This window comes from Papaver somniferum, unplaced genomic scaffold (genome assembly GCF_003573695.1).
Source record: "Papaver somniferum cultivar HN1 unplaced genomic scaffold, ASM357369v1 unplaced-scaffold_125, whole genome shotgun sequence".
Lineage (NCBI taxonomy): Eukaryota > Viridiplantae > Streptophyta > Magnoliopsida > Ranunculales > Papaveraceae > Papaver > Papaver somniferum.
This window is the reverse complement of record NW_020621603.1, coordinates 3,235,427-3,256,736: the sequence shown is the minus strand read 5'-3', so window position 1 is coordinate 3,256,736 and position 21,310 is coordinate 3,235,427. Positions and strand designations below refer to the sequence as shown.

Below are 21,310 nucleotides of genomic sequence, written 5' to 3'. Positions count from 1 at the left end.
TTTCCCATATCTGTCTGAAGGCCTCCGCCAAAATGAACCTATCCTAATGGATTGAGATACTAGTCTGACTAATATCAACACACTGGCATATACAAGGGTACCAGTGGTCGATAACCTAACTCTAGGTCAACACAACTGGCATATACAAGGGTACCAGTGGTCGATTTTATTGAATTTATTCCTTTTGGTCAAATGGTCTGGTCTCAATTTTTTTTTTTTTTTTTTTTTTTTTTTTTTTTTACTTTTGGTAACTACCATTTTTTTTTTTCATCTTTTTTTTTCATCTTTTTTTTTTTTTTCATCTCTTTTTCTTTTTCAACTTTTTTTTTTTCATGGTATCTCAATCACTCTAATTCACCCTAACATTGGTAACAACTTGAATCGTGGGCCCCACCTATCACTTAGAGAAACATAGTTTAAAAACAAAATAAAATAAAAATAGAAGTGAAAAGGACTCAACGAGATATGGTGAAACTATCATGTTATTTCTAACACCTGAGCTCTGTGCTTTTATGAATAGACTCTTTAGATGTTTCCATCTAATCAGATTGGTTCCTCAAACTCCTACAATCAAAATGCTTCCATCCACTTAGATTAGTTAGTGCAATCCTCAATAGGCATAAATTTCTAAGCTCTGGAGTTTATTTATTCATACTAAAAAGTTTCTCCCATACCCCCAAACTTAAATCTAACATTGTCCTCAATGTTCTAAAGATGAAATTAAAAGCATGAACAAGGAGAAACTGTTACCATTTGAAGCAAAAGAGATAAGGAAAGATATTACCGTGTTGCAAGAATATTGGGTTACCTCCCAAGAAGTGCTAAGTTTAAAGTCTTCAGCCAGACTTAGGAAAGGACTAGTCAACTCGAACCATAAAGTAACAGTCGAAATAATTGTGGGTCTTCAAAACGAAAAAGAGCTGACCAGAGGAAACTACAATAACCCAAGAAAGTGAACAAGAATAACATGCCCTTATCTAGTTTCCTGATTAAGATATTTATATCTAATTGCGGTTCAGGTTCAGGTTCTATGAAAGGGTCTAAATAAAATATTTTCCTCGGATGCATTTCCTCATAGGTTGGATCCAAATTATTAGGTCCTAGAGTCTGGAAAAACTCAAATAAGAACTTAGAATCACAAAATAATAATAACCAAAATAACTGAGGATCCTTTAAGTCAATCAGGTTTGACTTATATAATTGACCACAGTGAGAGTAGTGGTCATTCTTAAGCAAATGTGTCGATTCTAATTTCCTAAAGCATTTAGGTTTAGTCTCACAACTTAATATTCGACACATTTGAAATCTATATGTTCCCACATATGGAAGAAAACTATTTGGTGGGAAAACAAAATCAATCTTGGTATTATTGCCTGGGTTAACCACATCAACCAGAGGATGGGTTTCTAACAGTTGAGACTCTTGTTGGATATCATTAGGTTCTGGAAAACGATTATGAAGATAATCTTGTAAGATGGTTGAGGCATTGATGTCAAGTCCCAAGTGAGGGACCTTACTAAGAGTTAAAGCACATGGAGAATGATACTCACCCCCAAACTTAGAGTTTTCGACGTCTCTAGATAGACTGGTCATAACCACCCTAATTTCTAGGTCGGCAATTGATTTTTCTAAGTCAGGTTCATCCTCGCTAATCTCTACGAGTTCATCTAAGACTATTGTTTCTAAATCGTTTGACTCGATCTCAAGATAAACTGGTTCCTCTAAACCATCATCGGTTTCGTAAACAGGACATACTACATCGTCTGAAATGGGGGTATCTCTAGTCAAATCCTCGTCCTTTTGAATAGGTGAATAATTTTTAAAATTATTAGGATCTGAACCAGAAATAATATAATCATTATAAGGCTCAACTGGGGTAACAAATTCCTGATCACTATTCCCACATATTTCAGATTCTTCATCATCACTATCCTCATCATCATGATACAATTTTTGAAATTCAAGAACTCTCAATCTTTGTTCCAAACTACATGGTCTATGTTTATAATATTTCTCATAGATCATTATAGGTGATTCCTCAATAAAAGTTGGAGTATCCATATATCGCTGCCCACGCATATATTCACCAAGAGTCATTTCCGAAGACGTCTCTTGATAACGAGAATTTCTAGACATATATTCTCGCAACGTCATCGCAGGTGGCGTCTCCTCAAAAGGATTCATCACCGAAGAAAAATAAACTACAGAGGGATTCTATACAATCACAAACAAGGCCGACTCGACTCCACCAAAGCAAACCTAAAGATTTCTAGCAAACAAAAAGCATGATGGCTCCACTTAGATTGTTTCTAGACCAGCTTCTATCTTTCGAAAGGGAATTCGTTGCAATTTGAACAAACCCCTCTGGAATCACTCCGAGTCAAAGTAAGTTGAATTGAGGCGAGGGAAGCTCAGTGGAGCTTTGATACCCAAGGCCTCACCGCTATCACAAGGCGGCGCAGTCACGCATTCAACTCACAGAAACCATCATGAACTTTGGAGTGTGCTTAAAGAGCAACCAATATTTTTCGAACGAGTTTCCTATTAAGCTCGTTACCCTATCGGTCTCGTTCTATTCCAAATTTTAAGCTTGGGTTCGCGTTAGGTTTCGTTTTCCTAAGGCGGGAAAGAAGGGAACGGTGATGAAATCCGAACCCTTATCTTGTTTAGGCCAGGCCTTGCCCTTTACTAGGAAAATAAAGACAGTCCGGTTCGTCCTCAAACAATTATCACCTTAAGGCAGACAGTAATCCGCTTGCAGGAGATTCGCGGGTGTTTCGATTGGACTTACCTCCCGTACCAGACGGGGGATGAACCATTGTCGTCGACTCGGGCCACGACTCCTATGCCGTGTGCGAACCCGAGGGGCCGAGACGATATAATAATCGTCGTCCTTCCCTGCACACAGTTTATATAATAATAATTTTTTTTTTTTTAATAATAATACCCTTCCGTAGGGTTAAAAAAATAAAGTCCAATTTTTAAAGTCCAAAGTCCAAAATAAATAAATAAAAAATTACAGTTTTCCTCACACACTCTAAAAAAAATTAAAAATTAAAAATTAAATCCTAAAATTGTCCTTTTTTCTTCTCTTTTCGCTTTTCGCTTTAAGCTTTTTCCTCTCCAAGTCCTTAGTGCTCCACTTCGAACCTGTAAATCAAAGACAAAAAGACAAAGTAAAAAGGAACAAATAATAATAAAAAAAAAAAAAAAAAAACCTAAAAATTCTACCTAAGCACAAATCCGCGTCGGCGGCGCCATTTTGATAAAAGATTTTTTGGTGGTTGTAGTAATGATGATAAGGGGTATCGTTCAAACTCGAACTTGTGAAGGTAATGGATTTTTAGATTTAAAAATATATATACAAATATTGACAAATTGGTAGAGAGGTACTGTGACTAATGATTCGGCCAATCTTCATAACATAAGGCTTAATGATTTATTCTCAACAATAATAGCTCAAAACATATATGGACTCTTATTTTGCCAAAGTCGATTCTCAAAACATTGGTTGTAAATATTAAGCATGGAACATCAAATCACCTAAGCTAAGCATGACCCATCTAATCAAATAACACCCAATTTAATCAAATCATATTTCAATTAATTTTTAATGCAAAAGTCTTAAAAAGAATTAATAAAATTACCCATTTATGAAGCTCGGCCTCCTCCGTCGCCCCAGTGTTGGGGTTTAACTCATCATAGTAAAAATGCTCTCAAAATAATTCATTGATGCTCAAAAGTGTTTTACAATGAAGAGAAATACAAGAAATTGATGTAAAACAGAACTATGCGACCCACAGAAGACGTCCAGAATCAACGACAGAGCTGAGTTGCTGTTGTCGTTGAAGAACTACGACCCACAACCGACAGTCGATGTTGCTGTTGATAAACGACTGCTGCTGAGAGTCCGTTCTTCGTGTTCTTCAGGCGTGTTAATGGCAGCAGCAGCAGCAGGTAACTTCTCTGCAACTCCTCTTGCGCCTCTCTGCTCGCCTCCAAACCTCCCCAAACTCTCGACAAAACCTTTTCTAACTTCTCTACACCTCTTATATACTTCACAGCTCAAAGAAATCCCGATAGAATCTCTTTTTTTTTCTTCTCTGCCGTTGAAACAATAATCACCTCTGTCAGTGTTTGTACGCGTCTGTTAGCTATAAAATAGCCACCAAACTCTTCCTATGACTTGAACAGGACCAAATACATGATTATCCAGCGTAAAACTCTCCCAAACTCTCCACAAAATCTTTGAAAGTGCACAACAGGACACGTCTCTCTGTTTTAACTTTGATTGCTTCTCCCGAATATTCTAGCCCAATTAAGCCCATGAAATCATCCATACTAGAATTGTATATCCATATCACGTCCAGCCCATGAGAATCATTGATTGAATCTCATTAAAACTCGTCCGAAAATCCAACCCTAAATCTGTCTGGTGAAAGGAAATTTCCCCGCCAAAATTTGTTTTCAAACGGTGAAGGTGACCTCCCCCTTATCCAGTTCTGGTGTCCCTTTAGCACATGTCCGAATTGGGTTACCCCTTATCCATAGTGAGAGTCCGAATAACACTTTCCCCTTGGGTGCAAATAGTAATTTTTCTGGGATATTTTCAACACTTTTTCAGGGTTCCTCCGGGGTATTTCTGGGGTGCTTCTGGTACGTTATCTACGGAGGTTCAAATGCCACATTTTGAGCCAATTTCGCCGCAAAAGCTTATTTCTCCAAAAACACCTACAAAGACATAAAATAACCAAATAAGTACAAAATCGAGCACTAACAATATAAACAATTGGGACAAATTAGACACATAAATGCGTCTATCACTAGTGTCTGTAGCGGCTTAATACAGTGTGTATTCAATCTGGACTAGGTCCCGGGGTTTTTCTGCATCTGCGGTTTCCTCGTTAACAAAATTTCTGGTGTCTTTGTTATTTCAGTTTCCGCATTATATTGTTTATCTTTATAATTGAAATAATACAGGTTGTGCGTTTAGATCATCAATTACATTAATCCAACCTTTTGTTGTTGATTATCATTGATTGATCCTTGGACATTGGTCTTTGGTACCGTCCAAGTTATTCCTTGTGCTTGATTAGGACTCGCTGATTTCTATTAGCTTGAGTAAATCAAAACAATAGAGAGATATTAACTCCTTGAGACACTTTTACCTAGATTAAGTATGACTGTCTAGTTGATTCTCTAGAAAGTGTTTTAGAGTTAGTCCATACAGATTGCTAAGCGAAATATTGGGTGGTATTATTAGACCCCCGCTTTTTCATCACGACCACAATTATTTTTAGTTTCCGTGACCCAAAATTATCCGAAATTATTAAAAATCGCTACATAACTTGTTATGCATCCTATTTTTCAGGGGTGTAATTGGTAAGTAAACTTGAATATAACATATCTAAAAAACCGCGCCTTGAAATTTAACAAATTTTATCTTGTTGGAAAGCTTTTAAAGAGAGCTTCGGAACGTGCACAAACAACAATATCAAAATTTTGTTTTCACGAAAAAGATCGGAGGTGATCATCATTTTAGAAAAAAAAATCTAAAACTGGATACATGTTCGCTATGCAGCCTCCAAAAAAGATGCATAACGCAATATGCATATACCACAAAAGATGCATAATGCGTTATGCAACCATATTTTTGTTCATGCATCTATTATTTTGGTTATGCAGCCACTAAAACGTTGTTTATACCTGATTCCAACAAAAAAAAAGACGCATAACGAACTATGCAACCATTTCTCGACTGCGTAATAAGTTACGCATCTATAACAAGTTATGTAGAAATTTATTGGTTGTTTAGTGGACACAGAAAAACTTAATGCATAATGCATTATGCAACCATATTTTTGGATGCATATCAGGTCATGCATCTATTTTCTCGATGCATAATGCATTATGCAGCCATATTTTTGGATGTATATCAGGTGATGCATCTATTTTCTCGATGCATAAATGATTATGCAACAATTTTCAATTTCACAGCTAATAAAAAAGATGTCGGATAATGTGTTATGCATCCATTTTCTCGACTGCATAACAGGTTATGCACATTTTCTTGACAGCATGACAGATTATGCGGTCATAACAACACCATCTTCTTCGTTTTCTTCCCCTTGAACTCCTCGTATCCATAACAACAACATCTTCTTTTTACGTACTATCTCCTTTGTAACTCAAATCACAAACTCAGGATACCACACATACATCCATACACCCACCAGGACCATTACCTTTCTTCAAACCTAACATTAATTTCTTATAAATCATAGTTCTCCAAATCATAATTAAAGTTTCAAGCAATCTAGGGTTTATTTTCAATAACCTTAGGAAAACCAAATCGAAACGCAACGAAATCATAATAACTTCACGCAAAAAAGATGAAATTATACCTAGAAACCCATTGAATCATCTCTACTCATTTAAAATTGATATAAGATCACAGATTTAAAACCTAAAAATGGAATCACTTTGAATCTTCTTCCAAAGATCATATTAATTAACAACAACAACATGATTATCCTCCATTAGTTTCACCATATTCTCTCGGCAAAAAAAAGTAATCATAAGAAAGAGCAGACGAAGGAAAAAAGAAGTCACAAAGAAACAAAAACCGAGGAAAAAGAAACGAAGAAATAATTCCAGAAACTATGGGTTTGGGAGAAATTTTCCCACAAAAATTGGGGGGGGGGGGGGGGGGGGGCGTGAACTTTTCTGTCCGTGAGTTTCACGGTGAAGAAAATCTGAAAAATGGGTTTAGTAGTAGTTTTCACTGAATTTTCCTCCTTTATTATGGAAGGTTATAAGTAGGGGTGAGCATGGGCCGGTATGGGCCGATTTTTAAATCATCTGCATCCAATCTAATTCACTACGGATTTCAAATTTGGTATTCGCATCCAACCCAACATCCAACGGATTCGCATCCAATTGATGCATGCATAAACGGTTTGGGTAAAGATAATTCAATGGATTTGTTTTAGTTAATATTTATAATGAAGAAATAAAACTAACGTAGATGACTTTTTGTAGAACCTACACATGTCATATATATATATATATACACACACAAATATATAAGTGCCATGAACAACACTCCAAGTTAACACCTTAAAAATTCCTAAATTATCTACATATTTTCTAAAAGCTATGTAAATGCCCTAAATCTAACGGTTATGGATGTCCAATGGATTTTCAAGGTTGTACCCGGACCCAATCTGTAATCCGTTGGATTTCAAAAATCTCATCCACATCAAATTCATTAACGAACGGTCCGGTCATCTATCCATAAAAATAGGGTTTTGGTTCCGGTCAAATCCGCGGATTATGGGCCAAATGCACACCCCTAGTTATAAGAGTAACTTAATTATGGGTATCTAATATGGGATAGGATCCGTTGACATGGTTATAACGACATTATCTTGACATTAAGCTTCATTTTTTCTACCAAGCCCAACCGACAATTAATTTGAAGTTAATTTTTTGGTTACATGTTCTTCTTATAAATCTCTACATTCCTACCAAAAATAAGAGTATTCCGAAATACGAAACTTCACCATCCACAAATTTTTATTTCAACCGTTAGTCTTCAACGGTTGATATTCAAAATGCTAGATGATGGTCTTGTACATCTCCGAATGCCGTCATTTTTGGTGGGAGTGTAGAGACTTATAAGAAAAACATGTCATCAAAAAATTAGCTTCAAATTCGTTGCCGATTGGGCTTGGTAAAAAAATTGTGCTAAAATGTCAAGATTATGTTATTATAACCATGTCAATGGATCTTACCCCAACTAATAAAGTGTTCTTATTGACGTGTTTATAAAACAGAATATTTTTTTGTTGGGCTAGAAAAAAAGTACCCGTCTGTTTATACTCCCTCCGTCCCAAATTGATTGAGCTATTTGTAGTTTGCCCAATCTTTAAGGCAAGGAGGAAAGAGGATTATGTTTAAGTATTTTTTTACAATCATGCCCTTATGGATATAACTAGTAAAACTTATAAATGGTTTATCTCCTAAACTATACCACGGTTTTTCGTAAATTTTATACCGTTGAAAAACATTTTAAAACACCTATGCAACGAACATAAACATGACTATCAAATTATACATACTTCTTATAATAACAATAATAAATTAAAATGATAGTTTTAGAAATAACCTCTTGATTAGTGAGATAGCTCAATTATTTATGAGACAAAGTTTAAAACCAAATAGCTAAATTAATTTGGGACGAAGGGAGTATATTAAAGTAGGACCCCTAGTTAAGTTTCCATGTTAACCATTCAGGTTTATCCGTCCATGTGGCCAGGAAAATAAGCAAAATATACCCTTACCATTGGAATTGCTCCTTGCATCAGCAAATAGATACCGGAGGCGGTTTATTCGTTCATTCTTTGACGTGTCCGCGATCCGTATACATAAAAAACTAGGAAACTTTCCTAGACCCGGACTTGGATGGTTTTTACTTATCTAACTCCTTTAAAATCCTAAGCTCATAAGGCTCGACGTTGAACGGTGACCCTCACCCACTCATAGAATTGCTCCGTTTCACTTTTCCTCAAAGGAGAGAAAAACGAGGCGTTTTTTTTTTTGCTAAAAAAAAGTAATTTTTATAGTATTTATCGTCCCGGAAACCAAATTAAAAAAAAAACACGCTAGGAACAAACCTAGGTTTTCTTCTCTAAGTTTTCTTCTCTACAAAACAAATCATCATTAACGATGATACACCATGAAAGAAAAACCTTCGAACAAACCCTAAAACACTGCAAAATCATGAAAAAGCTTGATCGGATTCAAAGGATTTCTCTTTTACTGAACAAAACAACTAAACCTAAACCCTATACAGCCGAAGATCCACAACCCTAACTTTCCATCTTCTCTTCCACTTTCTCCCTCTGCGAATCTCCTTTCGTATTCTTGGTTTTTTTATGTGATTATTGATTGGAGGATCCTACAAGCTTTCTCCAGCCATGTTATACAGATGATTTCCTTCTCTCAGTCTTCGTTGAAAGCCTGTTTCATCATCCTCAAATTTCAAGTCTGGAAGTGGTTTGTATCTCAATTTTGTATTTATTTATTTATTTATATAATTTTTGATTAGGATTTGCTTTTCTTGCAAATACTTTGCTGCCATTTTTTTCTGCCTAAACGGCTAAACCTATCCTCTTTTGCGTGGAAGCAAATTAGAATCAAAATAAGTATTATATCCCAACCATAACTTAAACCCTAAATACTTTGTCTTTTCCTATGGCTCCCTATTTTCTTTCCCTCATTCAGAAAGATAACAATGATAAATACTTTTTTTTATCAGTAAATACAATGATAAATACTTAGTGACAAAGAATCATGGATCAGCCGGGATTTCAACATTCAGTTCTGTAAGTGTAAGTTTATTTGTGATAATATGGTGTTTACTATGGAGGCGAGATTGATTGCAGAAGATGTCACCATCTCAGTTCGTGAAGCCAAATCAGAGGCCGATGGAATCGGAAAAATATACTGAGGTGATTTTGAGGGATTCACATACATCTGTTCCCAGGGCTACACCTACACTATGTGAAAATTATGTATCAAAATATGTACTCCTTTAAAATCCTAAGCTCATAAGGCTCCACGTTGAACAATGACCTTCACCCATTCATAGAATTGCTCCGTTTCACTTTTCCTCAAAGGAGAGAAAAACGAGGAGTTTTTTTGCTAAAAAAAAAAAGTAATTTTTATAATATTTATCATCCCGGAAACCAAATAAAAAAAAACACGCTAGGAACAAACCTAGGTTTCTTCTCTACAAAACAAATCATCATTAACGATGATACACCATGAAAGAGAAACCTTCGAACAAACCCTAAAACACTGCAAAATCATGAAAAAGCTTGATCGGATTCAAAGGATTTCTCTTTTACTGAACAAAACAGCTAAACCTAAACCCTATACAGCCGAAGATCCACAGCCCTAACTTTCCATCTTCTCTTCCACTTTCTCCCTCTGCGAATCTCCTTTCGTATTCTTGTTTTTTTTTATGTGATTATTGATTGGAGAATCCTACAAGCTTTCTCCAGCCATGTTATACAGTTGATTTCCTTCTCTCTGTCTTCGTTGAAAGCCTGTTTCATCATCCTCAAATTTCAAGTCTGGAAGTGGTTTGTATCTCAATTTTGTATTTATTTATTTTTTTTATATAATTTTTGATTAGGGTTTGCTTTTCTTGCAAATACTTTGCTGCCATTTTTTTCTGCCTAAACGGCTAAACCTATCCTCTTTTGCGTGGAAGCAAATTAGAATCAAAATAAGTACTATATCCCAACCATAACTTAAACCCTAAATACTTTGTCTTTTCCTATGGCTCCCTATTTTCTTTCCCTCATTCAGAAAGATAACAATGATAAATACTTTTTTTTATCAGTAAATACAATGATAAATACTTAGTGACAAAGAATCATGGATCAGCCGGGATTTCAACATTCAGTTCTGTAAGTGTAAGTTTATTTGTGATAATATGGTGTTTACTATGGAGGCGAGATTGATTGCAGAAGATGTCACCATCTCAGTTCGTGAAGCCAAATCAGAGGCCGATGGAATCGGAAAAATATACTGAGGTGATTTTGAGGGATTCACATACATCTGTTCCCAGGGCTACACCTACACTATGTGAAAATTATGTATCAAAATATGTACTCCTTTAAAATCCTAAGCTCATAAGGCTCCACGTTGAACAATGACCTTCACCCATTCATAGAATTGCTCCGTTTCACTTTTCCTCAAAGGAGAGAAAAACGAGGAGTTTTTTTGCTAAAAAAAAAAGTAATTTTTATAATATTTATCATCCCGGAAACCAAATAAAAAAAAACACGCTAGGAACAAACCTAGGTTTCTTCTCTACAAAACAAATCATCATTAACGATGATACACCGTGAAAGAGAAACCTTCGAACAAACCCTAAAACACTGCAAAATCATGAAAAAGCTTGATCGGATTCAAAGGATTTCTCTTTTACTGAACAAAACAGCTAAACCTAAACCCTATACAGCCGAAGATCCACAGCCCTAACTTTCCATCTTCTCTTCCACTTTCTCCCTCTGCGAATCTCCTTTCGTATTCTTGTTTTTTTTATGTGATTATTGATTGGAGAATCCTACAAGCTTTCTCCAGCCATGTTATACAGTTGATTTCCTTCTCTCTGTCTTCGTTGAAAGCCTGTTTCATCATCCTCAAATTTCAAGTCTGGAAGTGGTTTGTATCTCAATTTTGTATTTATTTATTTTTTTTATATAATTTTTGATTAGGGTTTGCTTTTCTTGCAAATACTTTGCTGCCATTTTTTTCTGCCTAAACGGCTAAACCTATCCTCTTTTGCGTGGAAGCAAATTAGAATCAAAATAAGTACTATATCCCAACCATAACTTAAACCCTAAATACTTTGTCTTCTCCTCTGGCTCCCTATTTTCTTTCCCTCATTCAGAAAGATAACAATGATAAATACTTCTTCTTTTTTTATCAGTAAATACAATGATAAATACTTAGTGACAAAGAATCATGGGTCATCCGGGATTTCAACATTCAGTTCTGTAAGTGTAAGTTGATTTGTGATAATATGGTGTTTTCTATAGAGGCGAGATTGATTGCAGAAGATGTCACCATCTCAGTTCGCGAAGCCAAATCAGAGGCCGATGGAATCGGAAAAATATACTGAGGTGATTTTGAGGGATTCACAAACATCTTTTCCCAAAATAGGTACTCTTTTGCTTTTACCCGAATTTTGTTTCTGTAGATTGTATTTGTCTATTTGAGTTGTCAGAATCTCAAAATATTACTTATATATTGAAAAAAATGAAGTTATGGTTAATATTGAGTCGAGGTCTTATAATTTCCTGTGTGGGTTTGCTATTTGTTTATTTTGTTAATTTCTAAATTATCCCTTTTTGTTCAGTGTATGGTTACTAATACTCAATGTTGTATTAGGTTCAAACCGAGAGCTAACTAATACTCAATGTTGTATTAGGTTCAAACCGAGAGCTAAGGTTTCATGAACAAGAATAGTAATGTTAACTTAGATAAATTTAGTGGTAAATTGTTGTAGGAACTAATGTTTATTTATAGTTGAATAACTTATTCTATTGAGTTATGACAAGTATGTCCAAGAAATTCTGAATTCCATTTGAATTAATGAAATATTTACTTTTTGTTTAATGGATTTTGTTGTATTCATCTTTTCTTCTATTGTGCAACTTCTTTGGGCAGGCAAGATATCTTGCCAGTGCTGCTGCTAATAGTGGACTATAGGGAAAAGATGGCAGAACTACGAGAATATATTGATCCTGATTAAATGGGGTCGAATGCTCTCAGTTCTCACTATGTCTACAATGACTCCATGAATAAGGTAAGTGTGCTCTCTATATTTGCCCGTGGTAGAATATGCAAGATTTTTACTTTACACGAATTTTCAATTTTTTCAAAGATAATCTTCAGAAATGATCTCACTCCGGTTTAATTTAAGTTGCTTTTTAACCGTTTGCTTTATTTTACTATAAAATTTTTATTTTTTCATTCTTGAATCATATGATAATTTACTGCAATTTTCCCTTTTTTGTTTAGGTTGTTCTCTAACTTGTTGAATTTATGGTCGTTGTTGTTTTTTTTTTATTTGCATAAAATGGATATCAATGTAGGGTGTATGAAGAACAGAGAGACTCACTTATGGTAAAAAAGAGTACCCCTCTCACGTTAGACCACTAGAAAGAGCACCTAACGAATCAACTACAAGAAGCATACACATCGCGTCACTCCTTACAGCAGTGAACATCAGCATGAACCATTTGTATCCAGGTAAAGTCATGGGTAGTATTTTTTGATTCATTAGCTCCATGATGTCTTGCATATAGCTTACTTTCTTATTTGAGCCGAAGAACTCTAACTGCTGGAAAAAGATTGTTATGAAAGCAATATAGGAAACTTTGTTTATCAAACTCTCTTAAAAACGAGCTTTAAGTGTAGCATGAGCCAACTAGATTGATAGACGTATTGAATTTTGGGGATATGGTAATAGGTTCCATTTTGATTGCGATCAGAAAATGTTAGGATAATGGGTTCGAAGATTTTGTTAGAGTAATGGAATCTATCGAATCTGATGTTTATGCCAATGAGATTGTTGTTATTTTCTTTGGGTCTTTAGAAAGATGAATCTCCATGTGGAAATGGCTATTTTTGTGCCTAATATAGGGTTTAGAAAGAATACAGAGTGTTGGAGAATGATTCTAAGACTGGAAATTCTTAACATTTTTGTAATCATCCCATACAACGGGGCTACTCCATCAAAATCTTGGGTGTTTAATTTTTGATGGTACCTCTGTCAAGTCAACTTGTATTTATCATATAGATACACTGTGCCACTTTGTAATAACAATAGAGGTTTATGTTACAGGGATTTCCAGTGAAGATTTGGAAGAGCTTTCCGAGAACATAATATGCATCTGAGGGATGGAGAAACACCTAACCATATTTAAGTATTTGCGAGGTATTACCCCGTTCTTATATCTCCAAAACTATTTTTATGATCAATGAATTTTTAATACTGGAAATTCTTTTTTGTGTTTATATTTACATGGTGATTTATATGACTCACTGATTTGATTAAATTGTGGTATCTTTTGGATTACAAACACTGCCTCTTATAAACAGAGGTTTATTATCTCGATGTCCCTGGCTAAAAATGGGAAACACAGAGGATAATTATCTCAATGTCCCTGACTAAAACGATGGTTTTTGTACCGTTCACAGCAGCACCATTTGTACATATAGGTGGTTGCAAGTAATTTTTCCGGAGAAGAATGGTCTCAAAAGATAACAGTTAGGATCTCAGATATGAAGTAGATCAGGTATCCATTTTTCCATAATTCAACAACTACAAGTACATGAAATGTGAATTAGACTTGACATTTAGCAGTCTGGATTCATTGCTATTGACACACAAAATTCTGATGCAGTGGCAGGAACAAATATCTCAAGTTGAAAATGCATTAAAGGATTGAAAAAGGGAACGCCCTTGGATTTAGACGAAGAAGAAATAGATCAGAAAATTTATCTAAGAAATTGAATATTTTATCTGCATTAGACATATTAAGAAGACTGCAACTGCCTTCCTACTGTTGGTTGCCATTACTACCACCGTGTGAGTTTTCTTCCCTATAATGGGAAAAATTAAAGTGATTTTCTCTAATACAACTTCTCAAAAGATCCATTTGGATTGTATAGGCTCCTTGGGGAGTAATTGGCCATTGTATAAGCCAAAGAGCTCCAACCTAATGAACCTATTATATTGTTTCGTACCATAAATTGAGTCTTCTGATATATTTTTCTAATGATTCAGATCAATCTCTAGCTCTTCTCCAATAGGGCGAGGCGTAGCCGAGCCACACCAAATCAAATCGAGACGGGGCGGAGCGAGGCCAAGGCGAAGCCGAGCTTTAACAAATAAAAAATATGGTTAAAGGGCCAAATCAAAAATGCATTAGGACAGGACGAGGCGTAGCCAAGCCACACCAAATCAAATTGGGACTGGGCGCGGTGAAGCCGAAGCCGAGCATTATCAAATCAAAAATATAGTTAAAAGAAAAAGATGTCTGATGCATAGCACGGGCATAAAGTCTACCAAAGATGTTGGCAAATACATTTAAATGTATTATCTAATTTGGGTAAATACATTATAACAAAAATATTTAATTGATAATCACCAAATCAAAAATGTATCGGGACCGGGCGAGGCGAAGCCGAGCCACACCAAATAAAAAAAATTAAGCGACGGGGCGAGGCGAAGTCGAGCCACAACAAATTAAAAATGCATCCCAACGGGGTGGGGCGAAGCCGCACGAAACCAAATCAAAAATGCATTGGGACAGGGCGAGGCGAAGCCGATTCACATCCAATCCAAAATGCATCGGACGGGACGAAAATGCACGACAGGACGAGGCGAAGCCACACCACACCAAGTCAAAATTATGGCTAAGGGAAAAAGATGCCGGAGGCATATCACGGGCACAAAATCTAGTTTTATTTATAGGCCTATCTTTACCACCACGACCACGAGCACCTTAAATTCTCAATAAGCTCGCTCTTTTGTTTTTTCCTCTCGACCTGAAGCCCTTTACCACCGATATCTATCTTGTATCCCTGTGCACAATTTTTTTTCTTTTTTTCCGAGGAAATATCAACTCAAATCTTTTTTTGTTTTTTTGATACAGCATTCAATATGAACAAAACTAGTTCTGATATCTCCAGAAAAGTTCCAGGTATAAGTTCAATGGAGGTCGATGAACATGATGGTGTTCGGGTTCATGACGTCTTCGAGATGGAATCCGTTCGTTCAGAATTGCCCAATAATCATGAAGATCACAACTCAAATCCATCTGTTCCGACTTCATGGAAGGATAGGTTGAATTCTCGAGCTCCACGAGAGGAAAGGTTAGTTTACATTTGATTTTAGAAAAACAGTTAGGGTTTAGAATTTGGGGATTTACAAAATTGATCGTAATACTCTAACTTAATCCAAAATCATCAGCAAGTATATAATAATATGATTTGTATTTAGTTCAAATTTATTATCTGGTAAGTGATGTTTGAACTAATTAGCGCTTACTTTTGCAATTTCTCAGGAAAATTGGGATGCAAAAATTGTTCGGAGATATTATCAGACACAACAATCGTGGGCCGAAGTTCTATCTTGGACCTAACGGGAACAAAGTGTGGAAGAGGTTCAAACCCAAAACAGAGAGATCTCAAGTTATCTGTTCTCATAGTTTAGTATTTTCTGATTAGTAGGTTTCTTTAACGTCGTCTGAGTGGTGAACTGTATAATCTTACTTAGATTATTACTGCAGGTGTTTGATGAATTTGTACTTGCCACTGTAGCGAGGCAACCCCGTGGTGAACGTGCTCTATTTGAGTTCTTACTGAAATAATGAGATTAATATGATATCAGGAAAACTCCATAGCATGCATTTACTGAAAGACATTAGCATATGTGCATTGAGATCTTGTATCAACTGAACAAAGGTGAGGAACCTCCTCCAAACAACTAAAACAGCCTCACGCATCCAGCAAAACATCCTCGAGCTCAATGCTTCACCAATGTGAGGCTTCCTTGAGGACATCAGGAAAGATGCTTTTCAAGGAGAACCTAACCACTGCTGCACCCATTAAAAAAAAAACCAGGTGTGGATCTTCAAAGGAAGTGCCCTTTTGGTTGTAGTCTAAAAGAGATGATCACAGCTTAAGAGCTATGAAGTCATTATCTAACAAAGAAAAGGTGCAGACTCTCTATTATGCCGAGTTTGATCACTGCTTTTGTGGACATTATCAATGATTAACTTTGAATTAGAAACAAAAGTTGTTGAATTCTCGTTCATCCAATTATATTGGAATTTTCTACAGGTTTCCTTCGTTGTTAGTACTGCTTATAACGGCTCTCTCTTTTTTTTTTCCCCTGAATCAAATAATTTTATTAACTATAGAGCTGATAACCGAGGCTCAGGTTTCCTAGTAAAAAAAATTAACAAAGAGGTAACTATTTACACAAATCTGCGGTAGCCAACAGGTCTCCTCAGTCAAAAAACTAACAAAAAGATAACTATTTACACAATTCTGAAGTAGCCAACTCACCGCCCTTCTCCTCTGTTCAGAAAAGGCTTTCCTTCATATCTCTCGTGCTGGCTTACTTGCAAGTTGCAACTCATATGCAAAATTAGCCTCCCTGGCCTTCTGAAATTTGCCAATCCTTATCCTCCCAACACTGTCAAGGTCTCTGCATTATACTTTACTTTTCCACTGTTGGAGCTTTTCCACTGCCATCCGAAAATATTTCTAGTACCTGCAGGCCCTGGGAGTGTGTGTTGTTGCTACCGATGAAGCTGAGATTGAACATTTGATTTGAAGTTTTAGATGAAGAGAAGAAGAGGGATGATAATGCAGGGACTCCAGGGTTTATGAATGTGAAGATTTTGGTGGTAGGTAAGGTTATAGTAGAGTTCATGAAAACAGCAGAGAAGAACCAGAATGTTTAAAATGAGGAATCATACCCGAAGTGTTCACATAAATAACTGAATGAGGTTTTTTAGTATCCAATCATATATTTTATACATTCCTGTTCTTCTATCCGTGGGACCGTAGTCATGAATATACGAGAGAAATAATACCACCAACTAGTATCAGGGGATATCTATTATCACAAGGATTACAGTAAGGATCAATGCGAAGTGTGAAGATTGTATTTCTGCAGATTAACTTTACAAACAAAATAAAGACCCAACCATCCATGTTGCTGTTTTACACCTAGTTCTCATCAGAGTCGACGATTTCCTCGAAACATAACAGTAAAAATGAAAAACATTTTATTTTTCAATAAAATGTAAAGCAACGTTACAAGCCTCAACGAGAAAAGAACTATAAAGGAAAGGTGTATCTTTTGATGATCTGAATTTCCAATCTTTGAGCACAAAAGTTTTAGAGATGTAACATTCTTCAAAACCCGTCCATCATAGTTAGGTAGGAGTCTTAGGATAACCGAAACAGTCGCTCCAACACAAGCTTAGGTGGAAGATTATTCTCATTCACCACGTCTAGTCCCTCCTAAAGAACGTATGTATTCCATGATCCGAGACATAGACTCCCTATAGTCCCTCCTAAACAACGTTTGTATTCCATGATCCGAAACATAGGCTCCCTAACTTGAACAATCTATTGGTCACTATACATTAAAGCCAGAAAGGAACCAAAATCAGATGGGGGTCAACTATGCTAAACAAGGTTTTGATGCAGCAAATAGCCTTATTAAATTGGCACAGCAGAATTTTGTAGAAAATTAACCAAAACTTTCTTATTATAACGCACAAATTTAAGCTTCTTTTTAAACTATGGATTAGGCGATAAGAAACACACCAAATTAGTTAATCGAATTTCTTAAACCCCGAGTCCCAAACCAGAAAGTTCAGGGCAAAAAATACAAAAGAAAAAAGAAAAAAAGATAACAGAATGTACAAAATGACGTAGTAACTCTACATGATAAACCATAATATTGAGTATAGAAAAGGAGAAACTATACCTCATCATCATCGACTTCCCCTCGTTCTCAGTATCCTCCTCATAAACATCATCATCATCTTCTACGCAACCTACTGGACTCTCTGTTACCAAATCCATGCTTGTAAATATTATGAAGTCGGATGTAAAATCAGGTCAAGGTATAAAAGGAGAAACTATACCTCATCAATGTCATCATCATCATCATCATCGACTTCCTCGTTCTCAGTATCCTCCTCCTCCGAAACCTAATACAACAATTCTATGCTTGTTACTACGAAGTCGGATGTAAAACGAGGTCACCAGTAACGATAAGAAATAGTACAAGATCGCAGAACATATGTCGACTGTAAAATTTGCACAGCAGCACTAGTACACGTCAAAAACAAAGGATACATCCTAGCAATGGAAACTAAGGGACAAAACTGAATCTCACTACTCTCAGTACAATGGAGATAGGACCAGAAATGGCATAAAGAAAACTATTCCGTAAAAGCTTACAGGTCATTTAGAAGCAGGCCAAATAAGACTAAGGAGGGACTAAAATTAAAAGGGGGAAGCATCTTGCTTTACACGAAGGAGATTAATAGAGTGCCACTGCAAATTTTTTAAAAACTAACTAAACGGAACCTGATTATAATTCAGGTATCTAAGCTTGTTCTTAAACTATGGGTTTGCAGAAAAGAAGAAAAGAAAGGAGAAACATCTTTTAGCTAAGATACCTGAACCCTGAGCCAAAAATGTAGGCAAAAACAAAACAAACAAAAACCGAAGTTAACAAAAAATTTACACAATCATAGTAACTTCTACATGATACACTACAAAATTAAACTGAAGAAGTATTGAAAGAGGAAACCTCACCATCTTCGACTTCCTCCTCTCTTTCAATATCCCCCTCCTCATACACTTCGCCATCATCTTCTGCCTCTGCACGACCTACAGGTCAATCTTTACCACAAATCCTTCTACAAAAGAAAATTATATGTTTGCAAATACTAATCAGTCAGATGTAATACAGGTCACAAGTCCCTGCGATTAGAGAACTAAACAGCGAATCTCAGGCCAGTAGAAACTAAGGGACAGAACTGAATCTCACTACAAACTAATTAACGAGGGTACATACGTAGCCTATAATCATAAGTAACCATAAAAGCAATGTGAAAAAATATATAATATAGAGGTAAAAAAGGGACTCCATAACCATGAATAATGATCACCGTTCAGTATAATAATCTGTTGGGTTATCATTAATATGACCAGCAAACGATGTTTACAATTTTCACGCAGAATCATCGGCGAACACAATCCCGGTTAAAAATGGAGAAGGAGAATTTTAAAGGGCAGATGGTTAGAGAAACAATATAAGACTAGTCACAAAGAAGTAGGCCGCCAACAAGCAAGATAGCAAATATATGCCAGTATGCACATATTGAATCCAGTAAAATGTAGACGAATGGAATTCCAAATTAGTAAGCTAGACCACCATAGTGTATCTTGCATGAGCCAAGATTGAGCACGGAATTTCAAGAGATCTTACATGTTTCACAATCCAATACATCGTCCAGTGTATTAATTAGTTATACAATCAAAACCATTCTTCCAACACGAGACTGGGTTGAACAATCTCTATTAGACACGTCTATGTCTCTTCTAGACAGCATATGGATTCCTTGAAGCATAACAGTGAGCCGCTATAATCCCTAAAAAATTGATGTTAACAGTATAGGAAGTGGAAAAACGGAAATTTTACCTCATCCTCGTTGTTGTCTCCTCGTCCTCATACTCAGCAGCACCCACATCAGTAACAGAAACAACTTGAGGGGCGGGATATAGGAAAACAACAGGAGCAGCAGCACCTGTAAAAACTTCATCTGCTTCATCCTCCGTCTCCTCTACGCCACCACTAACAGAAACCACATCCTCTTCGTCACTATTATTGCCACCAGAATCACTCACAGGAACCATATCATCTTCTTTTTCTGTATTATTTTCAAGAAAATGATTATAATTATCACCACCTTCTCCACCACAATCCACACTACCAAAATCTTAGTGCTATTCAAGATTGCTAATAAGGGTACCAAATTATTTGGGGGTATACCAAAACATATTTCATCTTTAGAATGGTATACCCCCAAGCAAATTGGTACCCCTATTGGAAGCCATGGTTTTTATTTTCATCAACTGCTAGTCCACGAGGATTCCTGTATATCACTCCCTGAAGATCCTTATAGTTCGCATTCAAGAAATCAACCAAACAATTCAATCGATAAAAACAAGAAATTTCAGAAAAGAAAAGAAAAACTAACCTCTTTGGAACCATGCTAACTCATGATAGTCATCTTCACTCAAATTCAGGGGCCGATCATACACAGATTTCGAGAGGATGATACGATCATAAACCTTCAGCATTCCTGATTCACTTGTTCAGGGGGTCAGTTGACACCATAACCCCTCGAAGAGAAACTCTATTTTTAACATTCCATTCCATTAGGATGTGTGTACGAGCATCCCCATTGATGCAGATTGGGTAGTAACAAACAAACAGAGATAAGCTAACTTAAAAATTGAAAGAGTAAATAAGGAAACTTACTGGACTTCTGTAATCGTATCATCCGCTGGAAATCTGTGTACGACCATCCCATTGATGCAGACTGGGTAGTAACAAACAGGGATAAACTACTAGGAAACAGAAAATAGAAGAATAGAAAGATAGAAAATCAAAGACGTTGATTAATCGAGTCTACGGCTAGAACTCCAAAGATTATTTTCTTAAACAAAACTAGTCATAAAAATCCAAGGTGGCCAAACTTGTGATACAAAAACCAAACTCAAATGTTGGGATTCATTAAAACTCCATCTTAAACTAAATTATATAAAAAGTCCAAAATTTTAAAAAATTGATACAAAAACCCCAAATTTCAGAATTGATTTCATCAAATTTTATGATGAAACCAAAAATTGGTTTCGTCAAATTCTATGAGGTTTCATCAAAATTTTGTTTTTTAAGATTTTTGTGTTATTTTTGTTTTGGCGGGTTTTTTGTGGTTGGATAATGACTCCTTTGGGGTTATAACTCGCGGACCGTTTCTTAAATCAATAATAAAATCTGCCCTCGAAAGAATACCTAGCTAGTCGCCTATTTATACTAGAATGATAAATCTAACAAAAAACCCTAAATAAAGTAAATATAGACAAATGTCCCTATTTTGTAGGATATTTCTAGATTAAA

The 21,310-nt window shown here is 36.0% G+C and overlaps 2 protein-coding genes and 1 long non-coding RNA gene across 9 annotated transcripts; 2 read left to right on the top strand and 1 right to left on the bottom strand.

Moving 5' to 3' along the window:
* Window positions 1-9,016: 9,016 nt before the first annotated feature.
* LOC113331191 lies at window positions 9,017-14,733 on the top strand. Of its 5 annotated transcripts, none has more exons than XR_003350762.1 (8): window positions 9,017-9,060; window positions 11,510-11,742; window positions 12,250-12,388; window positions 12,678-12,834; window positions 13,430-13,522; window positions 13,786-13,883; window positions 13,992-14,176; window positions 14,375-14,733. It is a non-coding gene; the product is annotated as an uncharacterized LOC113331191 (long non-coding RNA). The 5 variants fall into 5 exon arrangements; XR_003350763.1 differs by lacking the exon at window positions 9,017-9,060 and adding an exon at window positions 10,861-11,241; XR_003350761.1 differs by lacking the exon at window positions 9,017-9,060 and adding an exon at window positions 10,861-11,241 and having other exon boundaries at window positions 11,619-11,742; window positions 14,375-14,732.
* A 145-nt stretch (window positions 14,734-14,878) lies between these two features.
* On the top strand, window positions 14,879-16,416 carry LOC113331225. 3 transcript variants are annotated; one of them, XM_026577962.1, is made up of 3 exons: window positions 14,879-15,465; window positions 15,657-15,799; window positions 15,882-16,416. In XM_026577962.1, the coding sequence occupies exons 1-3, from the start codon at window positions 15,254-15,256 to the stop codon at window positions 15,887-15,889; spliced, it is 363 nt and encodes a 120-aa protein (XP_026433747.1). In that variant the 5' UTR covers window positions 14,879-15,253; the 3' UTR covers window positions 15,890-16,416. The 3 variants fall into 3 exon arrangements, with proteins under 3 accessions (XP_026433747.1, XP_026433746.1, XP_026433748.1); XM_026577963.1 differs by having other exon boundaries at window positions 14,884-15,465; window positions 15,657-15,755; XM_026577961.1 differs by having other exon boundaries at window positions 14,882-15,465; window positions 15,657-16,416.
* Window positions 16,417-18,992: 2,576 nt separating this feature from the next.
* On the bottom strand, window positions 18,993-20,604 carry LOC113331576. Its single transcript, XM_026578269.1, has 3 exons — window positions 20,388-20,604; window positions 19,829-20,057; window positions 18,993-19,005 (listed from the first exon to the last, which is right to left on the bottom strand). Exons 1-3 carry the CDS (start codon window positions 20,488-20,490, stop codon window positions 18,993-18,995), a joined length of 345 nt encoding a protein of 114 aa, XP_026434054.1. The 5' UTR covers window positions 20,491-20,604.
* Between the last annotated feature and the right edge of the window lie 706 nt (window positions 20,605-21,310).